The 11,740-nt window shown below is 35.2% G+C and overlaps 1 protein-coding gene across 6 annotated transcripts in view; it reads left to right on the top strand.

Moving 5' to 3' along the window:
- CDH11 (cadherin 11) overlaps positions 1-11,520 on the top strand; it is an 84,697-nt gene extending 73,177 nt beyond the window's left edge. For all 6 annotated transcript variants that reach the window (XM_087739392.1, XM_087739391.1, XM_087739393.1 and 3 more), the window contains 4 exons: positions 183-304; positions 1,113-1,230; positions 7,364-7,615; positions 8,616-11,520. In XM_087739392.1, coding sequence (XP_087595518.1) covers positions 183-304; positions 1,113-1,230; positions 7,364-7,615; positions 8,616-9,112 — 989 coding nt within the window. In that variant the 3' untranslated portion in view covers positions 9,113-11,520. The remainder of the gene's footprint in view (positions 1-182; positions 305-1,112; positions 1,231-7,363; positions 7,616-8,615) is intronic.
- The last annotated feature ends 220 nt before the right edge of the window (positions 11,521-11,740 follow it).

An 11,740-nucleotide genomic window follows, 5' to 3' on the forward strand; every position in this document is an offset into this window, starting at 1 on the left:
CTAAGATATTTTATAATCAATGGTATAAATTCTGTAGTCTTCGTCTCAGTTTGATAAGCTGCTATAAATCCTAATAGAAATATTTTAGCCTATTTCATTTTTACCTGGATACAGCTGGGATTTTGTTTGTTTTGAGAGGTTTTCCTGCTTCTGTTTCATTTTGGTTTTGCTTGCTCCCATAGACAAACAACACCAGGAAGCCAAAGTTCCAGTTGCAATTAAGGTTGTTGATGTCAATGACAACGCTCCAAAATTTGCAGCAGCCTATGAAGCGTTTGTCTGTGAGAATGCTCGAAGCAATCAGGTATGCGTGTGCCCACCACCTTCCCTACACGAGTGTCTGTCTTCACGGTGTTAGCCCAGTTTTGTGTTGGCAGCTCAAATGAGTGGTAGTAGACGAATGTTTATTTTGAAATTTTGGCCAAAATGCCTAGAGCACACAGAAAGGCATTTTCCTGTGTTTTTATTTTGAATTACTATCAACAGTTATAGATGCAGTGCTTTGTGCATTGAATACGACTGGTGTTGACTGCGAGCATCCACCATCACGTGGGCAGTGAAGCTGTTTGGGAGCAGCTTTCCCAGTTGTGAGCCTGTTTTAGATATTAGAGAAATACTCAGCATCTTATGGGAAGAATCACAGTACAGTGCTTGGAGGGTTTAGCCTACAGATTTATCCCTGAACTATCTGTGGGGAAGAGGGGTTAGTATCATATAGAAATACTGCTCTACGTATTATCTGCACTTTTGGAGTTAGTGTAGCATTTTGGAAAGGATGTTGTGCTAACTCCCTCTGAGCTGCTGAATTTTCTCCATAATTTTATTTAGTCTATTAAGTTATCATTAGCACATATTTATATATAAGGATGTATACATAGGTGTATCCTTTTCCATCTATAATTCTGTGTTGGTTAAATGTAACAGCAAATAAAGATTGCCTGTTCTAGTTTTGAGTCTGCTTTGTGTTTATAATTGTATATGTTTGTTGAGGTATTTGAGGGGGTTCTGCTATTTCAAAATTCTTTGTATTCAAGGGATTTCTCAGAATGCTGCGTATATGGGATGTAACCAGAGAAGGAGCTGTTTGTTTACAGAGTACTTTTCTTTTACAGCAATTTATTACAATTAGTGCTGATGACAAGGATGACTCGGCCAATGGACCAAGATTTATCTTCAGTTTACCACCTGAAATTATTCATAATCCAAATTTTACACTGAGAGACAACAGAGGTTTGTGTGAAGATTCTCTCTATACTAGTGACAAAGAAAAACTAATGGCCAACATAATGTCATGCAACAGCATTTTCATTAACTTTGACAGTGTGTCTGTTTTCTAGAGATTTAGGAGAGGAATGCAGAAAAAATATAGCTGAAATACAGGGATGTTCTTGGAATAATGTAATGTCTGTTAACTCACTTTTGGTTTCTTGAATACATATTTTAAATTACATAATAATACCCTACATGAAAAATCCACTGCCATTTTATCTCCCAGGAAGAGGGTAAAAAAAATTGACAAAAACATTCACTAAATGTAATTGGCAGATCTCCTTGATTTAGAAAAAACTTACTTGCTAAGCTAAAATTAGCTGAGGCAGGAAAATTGTCAGGTTGTTATATTTTGTTCACCTTTCTCTGCTTGCTAGTTTTTAAAATTATGGATCACAAGAGACATGGACTAGATTCCTAGTGGAATAAAATCACTGCCACACTAACCTTTTGTAGGAAATACATATGTGGATTTCTGTTGTGAAACATACCCAGATTGAGTGTATCTCAGGCTATGGGTATCCTGATCCCTTTGCCAATTTTCTGTTCATGAAATATAGTATAGCCTTGCATTCAGATTGATGTTAAGATGTAAGAAATTTGTAGGCAAAAAACCCCAGGCACAGGTGAACATCAAAACTTATTTGATCATCTCACATAATAGCATCAGTGAACCTAACTTGCCAGAGGAAGCCAGAGGGGGGTAAACAGAAAAAAGGCAGATTCAGCCATTATAAATATTTATTACATTTATTTAATGATAATCAATATGATATTCTCATTCAGTGTTCATTTGTTATTTTCCCGTACAGGGCAAAAACTGCTTCAGCTTCTAAGAAATTGGTTTTAATTAGCAAGCTTTAACATTTGAAGGAAACTTGACTGTTTTCTGAAATGTAGAACTCCATTGAACTGGTTTAAATAATGAATCCAAAGGATTTCTTCTAGATTGCCAGAAGTACAAAAGGCAACATAATCCAGATACATGATTTCAGTAACAACTTCTTTCTCTCAAGTGTTTTGTTGTGGCATACTTTATATCTCTGTCATATCTGAAGTGAGGGTAATTATCATCAGAGTTCCTAAGCAAAATTTCTGTTATTCTTGAAGGATCAAAGTAATACTGTTGCCTAGTGCTTGACACTTGTACATACATAAGCAATTCATAAAGGATCCAGTGGAGGAGGGATATATTTATTCTCTTTAAAGTAGTAAAACACAATTTTTGAAAAATTGATGAATGTATTTTTACAGAGAGGTAAATAAAAATGTATTCTTTGCTTGAGACCCTGAGGCCAAGTTTCTCTTTAAAAGATATTTTATGGTCACCATATCAAACTGAAAATGGATTAGATTTTATAATCTAACTGAGGAAGCATAGGTCAGAATTGAGATGCTCTGATACAGCTGCAGGCAAATGGTATTATGGTTCCTGACTCCAGCCAACTCCATTAATCCTTCATTTCCATATGCAGCAAATTCATTCTTTTTTTTAATGACACAGTTAACCCAAATAAAAACATTTTGTAATGGAAATGATGATGTCAATTGAATGCAGTGACTGTACCTGCCAATACTGCAAAAGGTTATTTCAACAAGACGGTATTTAAGGATTGAATCTTCCTGTATAATTTCATGTTTAGGAAATGAATAGTGTAATGAAATCCATCCATTTCCATCCTGTCTTTCCCTCATTTTTCTACAATCCTTAGTGCAGTGATGTTTTTAAATTAACTATTTCTGTGTTTGTTTTTTAAATAAGCTATGGTAGAGAGCAAAGTAAAAAAGTTAAAATTCTATATACTTCCATACAAAAAAACTTCTCAGAGAGAGTGTGTTACCATTTGCAAGTCAAATAATTTACATGATCATTTAAAGGTTTTTTTTTTTCAGTTGTAAATCTGAGTAGTCTATATACCATGCCACCGCTTTCAGAGGGAATTGCTAGTCTTAAAGAAAAATGGCTTTATTAACTGTGGAGAACAGTTAATGAAAACTGCAATGTTTGGGTCTATTACAGAACTTTAAAGTGAATACAGTCCTATAATTATCATTTAATAGAGTTTCTTTCTACCAACTCCTAAAAGTAATCACATATTGCAGTAATCCAAAAAACGTAATCACACTCTACATCCTATTAATAGCCTACTGTGTTACCAAATTTTTCAGCTGAGACTATCTTCCATAGAAAACATGAGATAATGGCTTATCACATGCTGTGATAAAACACTGAATTACTTTTGCGCTGTTTACTTACATTATACCACGTAAATAAACAGCACTGTGTTTGCCCAGGCTCTGTTCAATTTTACTCCCATTGAAGTCAGAGCTTCAAAAGAGCTGTAGAGGCTCATGACACTTCACAGCAGAGACAGATTTTTAGCAAAAGGATTTCCTTCTTTTAATCCTGCTCTGTCCTAAACTGAAATGCCCTTTCCTTGGGCTCACTCACCTTGTGTGGAGGCCTGGCGCATAGCCAGTGTTGCTGGAAGGATTGCAACCACCTCGCTTTACCATACTGCACAAGGACGAATTACACTGCAATGGCAAAAGTGAGGTGTAGTAATGTTCTCAAATACACAAGACAGTGCTTTACAATGACTGAAATTAAGTTTATGAGGCCACTAAAATCAGTGACTAAAATCCACTTTTTTAATAGGAAAATGTCCTCTGGCTCTCAGTTTCAGAATTTTCAATCAAGACATTTTGAAACATATGAACAATACAGTTAAAGGATTTTGCCATGGATTATCCACGTGCCACTGCCTGGTAACAATTTTAGACAGTTGGACCCCTGAAATTGTTTAGGTTTCTTGCTGAGTCAGCACTCGTATTCTGATATAGGCGATAATGTTCACACTGCAGTCAGCTTCTTTAATCTAGAAGCCTCCTTACACAATATATATGTTAACAAGCCCCCAAAGCTAAGCTACATTTGCATGTACATAGAGGAAAAATTGGAAAACCATCAATAAGATTGCCAGAGAAAAAAGACGAAAATCAAAGGTCAGGAAGATCACTATAAAGATCACCATAAAGTCATGCAATTTCAACTTCTAATTGTGAAGATTTCATGGAGAGTATAGGTAATCTTCACTTACAACACTTTTGGATATTGGATATCCCAGACAATAATAGCTGGAAAAATGAGAGTGTGGGTATTTTTCTGGATGATATTGAGAATAGCTATTTTCTTCCTTCTGCCTTGTGTTAACCCCCATTGTGTTCGTTAAGACTGTCAGTCAAGTAGCTCCCCTATGTGTTAAGTAATAGTTTTAAGCTGGTATTGACATTTAACTTCTGCTCCTTGGCTTAAAAAATGCTATTATACCTGGATTATAGTTATACTCCTGGGACTTGAAAATAATGAAAAAGCAAGGATGAGAATATTAGCTAGGATTAGATGTTATCTTTTATCTAGGTAAAAGAGTTTTTTTCCTTTTATGGATATTATGTTTCCTCTAAATGTGAGAAGTGAACATAAACAAAAGTTAAAAAACCGACCTTTTAGGGTTGATATATGGTAGTCCTTTTTAAACTTTAGCCAGGCATGTTCATTGGATTTTTCTTTTTTTAAAAAATATATTAAACTAGAAATCACTTCAAGTTAAACCAGAAAAATCAACCACTGGATCAAATTCAGCCTTAGTGTAATGTAATTGACTGCAGTGGAATTGGCCAGTCTGTATAACAACTGAATAATTTGCCATCGTTTTCCTATTTCTAGTTAGGAATATTATTGAAGCTGCTAAAATTCAAGAAAAATATGATATGATATGATATGATAAAATAAAAATGCATAGCCAACAGATCAAATATACTCATATATGATATTGCCTGTGTTTCCTTCCAGATTGCCTTTGCAGCTTTAGGCAGTTATAGCTCCGCCCACTATTAATGTTCATATTTTATGCCACAAGAATAATATGTCCTATTGTGATCTTTCATTTAATAGAGCAGATCTTTGTTCTCATATTGAGGAAATGAATTATTAAATGCATTTTAGAGAACCCTGTGGAATAGTTTTATTCTATATCAATATATATTAGTTCAAGTATTAGTTGATAGGTTAATAGATATTAGATGTTACATTTCTATTTATACCAAATTGTTATGAGCCCATTAATTTAAAGTCCTAAAATAAGACTCCTATCACACAGACACTGATATCACTAAAGTCCTTTAAAAAAATTGTGCTACAAAGCCTACCTGGGCAAATGTTGCATGTAAATATTTAGGAGGTTAGAAAGACTCTGGAAAGTGACAAAGAGCACCTCCAAAAACCACAAGTAATAAATAATGCGATCTTTATCAGCTTCTCTGTCCCTAGCAAATATGACCATCATGTTAAGGAGAAGTTAACAAGCTGTTTTCTATCCAGATGTTATTTTTGTGAGACTTCAGTGTCAGAAAGACTACAGTTCTGTCATGCTGAGGGAACCATACTGGGCATCAGGTGTGGTGAGCCTGGCAGCAGAGGTGTAGATATGGGGAGGTGAATTAATTTGGCATGTAACAAACAGATCCTATCTAGGACAGTCCTAAAAAAATTTCATCCTTTCTGGTGTGATCTGCAGAAGTTACTAGTGGGGTAAGCAGGGCCCTTGTGCTAATATCCTTCTCATCCCATAAATGACCTGTGTCCACCAAATTTGGGGACAGTTTCAAACCTTGTCCTGCGTCAAGGGTGCAAGGGTGTTTAATATAAGGCAAGAATACTTCTCTTTTGGTATAATTTATTCACTAACTTTCATGGAAATAGCAGTGATTAGATCATTAAGAGAGGTTTTATGATTTGCGTTATTAAATTCTGGAATTTATGCTGACTCTTCAACAGGATAATGATTAATCTTCTGCTGTACCCCAAGGCAATAGTAAAATGGATACTGTTGGAGGTGAATAGCCCTCCCTTAGTAGATAAAAGAACCATTCTTTCCTTTTTTTTCTTTCTGTTATATAGTGAAAAATAAAGAACATGGCAAAACAGAAAAGGTTGTGTGAAGTAAATCCTCATCCTAAACTAGTTTGTGAAGGTCTGAAAACCACAGATATGATTGTTTCCTTTTATTTACTTCAGGATGTTTGCAATTTTATAAACTTTGGTTCAGTCTGAGAACTGAGAAACCAGGAGCACAATAAAGAAATGCTGTTTGTGTTTCCTCGCCTTTGTCCGGCGTGACTGGGAGCAGGAAGCACTGGCCGTCTCATCTCAGCATTTCATGTCACGCACTTCCCTTTCAAATGCTTTTGCTGCAGGAAGTGTGAAGGACTATCCAAAATGACCTTCTGCGCTGAGATGGCAGAGTGGTTTCCACCCCCTGCACCAGGACGCCCATGGCAGGCAACTGCTCAGTGAGAACAACGTGAAATAGTGTTAGAGCAATACTTTTAACTCTCCCTCATAGCCACATAATTCAAAATGTGCCCAGGCATACTGTGCATATATGAGCAAGCTTTCTGAATTCTAGCTTTGGGACTTTGGGTGAAAAACAGGTTCTGATAAAATACTGCTTACCTTAGTGTTGCTTACTGAAACAGGTCAACGCTGAGGCTCAAATCTGCTAATACACAGCAAATGTTGGCATTTCATTTTGGTGGGAGTCTTATTTATCCAGGCCATTTTGGTACAGATTTCTACCTTCCATTCCTGTAGGTCTGACACTAAGAACAATAAATCAGGGGGATTTGTTTTTTTCCCTGCCACTGAAAGCTTTAATTCTGGAAAGGGACTAGAACCAGCTCAAACAGTAATGCCAAGGTCTGGTCATTCTGGTAGTTGATGAAGTATTGTGAGTTTTCCAGAAAGTTAGTGGGGTGCTAAAAAGAGGTACTAACAGATATTTTTTCGTGTTCCTTGTGTTACCCTCATCATCCTAAAATAATTAAAATTGAGTGTGGTACTGTATGGATGAAACACAATACTGTAATTGCTCTTGGGTCATTAGGAAGGCGATACATTGTACTGGTTTACTGTACAAATAATGCTAAGGCATCTGAAAATTCAGAGCCATCGTAGCAAGATATATTTTTTCAATATTTACTAAGAGGATGACCGTGGAAAAAATAACGATGACTATCTCTCTTCTTTAAACAGATAACACAGCAAGTGTTCTTGTTAGACGTGAAGGATTTAGTCGCCAAAAGCAAGATTTATACCTTCTTCCTATTGTAATAAGTGATGGTGGACTGCCCCCTATGAGCAGCACCAACACCCTCACCATTCGGGTCTGCGGCTGTGACAGCAATGGCTCCTTGCTCTCCTGTAATGCTGAAGCCTACATCCTCAATGCTGGATTAAGCACTGGAGCTTTAATTGCCATTCTTGCTTGCATTGTAATTTTGTTAGGTAAAAAAGTTCTTTACTTATTACTCTTCTACACTTGTTTGTGTTAAAAAATTAACCTTGCCTTCAGCTCCAAGATGGATAAATGAATCTTAATTTTTTATCTTTTATTTTTATAGGAGGTACTAATCTGCCTGGCTGAAATGCAATATATGATAACTGCAATAGCAAACACCAATGAATTTGTCTAGGTGTGCTCAGAGAATGTCCTTTTGCGGCCTAATATCAGTTAGTCAGGGACACTGTTTAAAGGAGGTCATGACATACAGTTTTAAGTTTTGTGATCTTCCCTGGATGACAGGTTCCTTATTGAGGTCAGCCAGGATTAATGGCTCCTGCCAGCTATTTCCCTCTAACTCCTCTTGTGTTGAAGACAAATGAATGGCTCAGAAGACCTGCTTTTAAGAAAATGCTGTAAAGCATTTCCCAATGATTTGAAAATATTTATATAAATGTTTTCATTTGCCCATAGTAATTTATAGTCTTTCTTTTCTTATGTATTTTAAAGTTATTTTATAGAAATTTGAAGTGAGAAGGAACACAATAACAAAGGCGTGTGTTTTGAGGTGTTGCTTAAGAAAAATTCCATTTTCATGGGAATGAAACATGGAATTAGAGTTCAGCTTTGGGCATACAGGAGAAAGTAAAGATTCATCTTTATTTTGTTGCAGATATACATGTGATTGGGCTGCTCAAAGGCAGTGCCGGAGTGTTCATGCAGCACTGGGGGCCCACAAATGCTTTTCTTGAATTAGTCTTGTAGTAATGAGCAATTAGTAAGAGCAATGGCATTCAGCCCAAACAGAAAACCTCAAATCAGTATGTTCAATTCTGTGTACAAACATCAATGCTTTTACGTAGCTAGGTACACTAAAAATGCACGTGTTAGCAAAAATACATAATGAACTGCAGCACAAAAGCTAAGGTTTCAGTGAATGCAATAATCTATTTACAAAGCAGCTACTGTTGAGACTGCAGTCTAACTTGTGTTTTTTTTCTGTAGTCATTGTAGTGTTGTTTGTAACACTGAAAAGACAGAAAAAAGAACCTCTGATTATTTTTGAAGAAGAAGATGTCCGAGAGAACATTATTACTTATGATGATGAAGGTGGAGGAGAGGAAGATACTGAAGCTTTTGACATAGCTACTTTGCAGAACCCCGATGGCATCAATGGATTTATTCCTCGTAAAGACATAAAACCTGAGTATCAGTATATGCCAAGACCAGGGCTTCGGCCAGCTCCTAATAGCGTTGATGTTGATGATTTCATCAACACAAGAATACAAGAGGCTGATAATGATCCAACTGCTCCTCCTTATGACTCTATTCAGATCTATGGCTATGAAGGAAGAGGCTCAGTGGCTGGTTCACTTAGCTCATTAGAGTCAGCAACAACAGATTCTGATTTGGACTACGACTATCTACAAAATTGGGGACCTCGATTTAAGAAACTTGCAGACTTGTATGGCTCCAAAGACACTTTTGATGACGATTGTTAACAATAAAGTTTCAGATTTGGCCTTAAGAACTGTGTCCGATGTTCTGAAGAATCCAGAAGAAATGTAAGCAGGTATTTTTTTAAAAATCAAGAAAAATCGCATTTAAACATTTAAGTTTGACAGAGAGGATTCCTTTGATAAAAAAGGACATAAAAGTGGTAAATACTGTGAAGTACCTTTTCCTACAAAAGGCAAATATAGAAGTTGGCTGCCAACTTCACTAAAGGAAAAAACCCACTTAAGAAATACAAAATATTTAAATGAAGGAAAATGCTAAAAGTGAACCTACAAATAAGGGAAATCTTTTATGTATTATGAACATCTAAGTCTTTTATGTCAAAGAAGCTTCCACAAATTAGAAAAGATAACAGTTCTGAGCTGTAATTTCGCCTTAAACTATGGACACTCTATATGGTAGTGCATTTTTAAACTTGAAATATATAATATTCAGCCAGCTTAAACCCATATGATGTATGTACAGTACAATGTACAATTATTATGTCTCTTGAGCATCAAACTTGTTACTGCTGATTCTTGTAAATCTTTTTGCTTATACTTTCATCTTGAACTAATACGTGCCAGATATAAAAACTCTGTCTTGTTGCAGTGGGAGGCGCCCTATTTCTATGTCATTTTTAATGTATCTATTTGTACAATTTTAAAATTCTTATTTTAGTATACATACAAATATCAGTATTCTGACATGTAAGAAATGTTACAGCATCACACTTATATTTTATGAACATTGTACTGTTGCTTTAATATGTGCTTCAATATAAGAAGCAGACTTTGAAATAAACTGATTCTTTTTTAATTCTTGTTCTGGTTATTAAGCATATAAGGAAAAACATAGTGTTTCTAATGTCCCATTTATAGTTCTGACTAATTTACTACAATTGTGACCTTTTAATAGCCTTATTTATTATGTGTTTGTAGTTGGTTTGTTGCCTTGTTAAGTGATTATTTAAAAATCAAGTACATTTTACAAATGTTTTTTAGATTAAAAAAAATGTAATGTCTGGTGAACATTTTGTACCCTCTCTATCTACAGCTTGTGGCTGCTCCCAGAACACAGTAATAATCTTCATATAATACTACTGTGTTTTCTGGATTAAATTAAGTGTAATACTTTTCAGTATTTCCCATGTAATATGCATTTATCTTATATCTTAGAAATCCCAGAGGTTTCAGAAATGACTTTATAAGTGGACAGGAGTACTCTGTACTTACAATTTACTCCAGGCTTGTGAATTTCCGTATCTGTGCTAAGCTTCTGCGGGTTCTAGAGACTTAAATCTGACCCAATTTAGCTATAAGTTCCCTAAAGACTGTTCTACCTGACAATTACCTTACCTGAGTAGTAATTAAGATTCTGGCACTTACTGTTTTTTTTCTTTTGATTTTTTTTTTCATTTACTGCAGTAGAATAGCATCATCTACTGATAGGAAGACATTTTAATTTGTGATGACAGAAATACAGAGTGCTTTCAGAGTTGTTCTTTGTAATGTATGTTTTTAATTGAAAAATGATCTATAACTTTTTTTATATTAGTTCAGAATGAGCAAGGGATTGGAATATGTTCCGTGCATCAACATTTTCAGCATCTGTGTACAGCTGTACTTCTGCTAAATTTAATATAGTTTGCTGTTTAGGGTCAGAGATCAGCAGCTGCAATATGGGAAGAGGCAATAAATAGAAATGATATACATTTTTCTACTGTTCATTTTACAGACCCTGTCCTTCATTTGCAGTCAGGTACCAAACTGCTTGATCTGAGAGGAAATCTGATTTGTTGGTGTATTGCTTTTCTGAAGACCCCCATATATGTAGTTAGATTAAAATTTAACTCGTTAAAATTATGAATGATGTTTCAGCTCTATATTCATAACATATTCACTTGTCCCATTATATCCCTATGTTTTATAAGGCAGAGTTTGCTAAATCAGCAGATTTGCTCTACAATGTTTATTGTAATATTTCACTTTATTATAGCTGTATGCATTCTATATAATTCTATAGTTTATTATTAACTCGGTTCAAATTTCTTTGGTTGTTGATTTTTCTCTGTTTATAATCCAAAGAATATTTTGCTAGATTTGCACATTTCTCCATTATAAATTTAAATAAACATTAAAAAATGAAATGAGTATCAATTTACAATTAACAAATGGAAATAAAGTAAAAAAAAGTCATTTGTAGGACTCCATCCTCGTTGATGCTATCTGGGTTTATTTCACTATTGAGCAAGTTTTAGAATTAATAACTGCATTTTCTACATTTTTATGTTTAATTTTTAAGAAGGACATTGTCAACTACATTTTTTAATAGTTTTAAATGCTTTCAGTTTTAGTCTCTATTGTTTGTAGCACTCTCGTAGATGCTTGGAAATAAATTTTCTTTCCCTGCTGGTTTTGTCCTTTTTCATTTGATTATTTTCCCCCTTCCCAGTGACTATGCAATTATCATAGTGCTTTATTAAGTTAGTCTTGCTAATCTCAGCCAACACTGCCTCTGAAATGCTGGGAATTATACTCATTACGTATCATCTGCAGCACCCCCAATGAACAGCGTCTTTTGGCACAAGAACAGGACATTTATTTGTGTTAAACTTCACAGCAGTGGTCGCT

This window comes from Nipponia nippon, unplaced genomic scaffold (genome assembly GCF_047370975.1).
Source record: "Nipponia nippon isolate SJK-2023a ecotype South Korea unplaced genomic scaffold, ASM4737097v1 scaffold_7, whole genome shotgun sequence".
In the NCBI taxonomy this organism is placed as follows: domain Eukaryota; kingdom Metazoa; phylum Chordata; class Aves; order Pelecaniformes; family Threskiornithidae; genus Nipponia; species Nipponia nippon.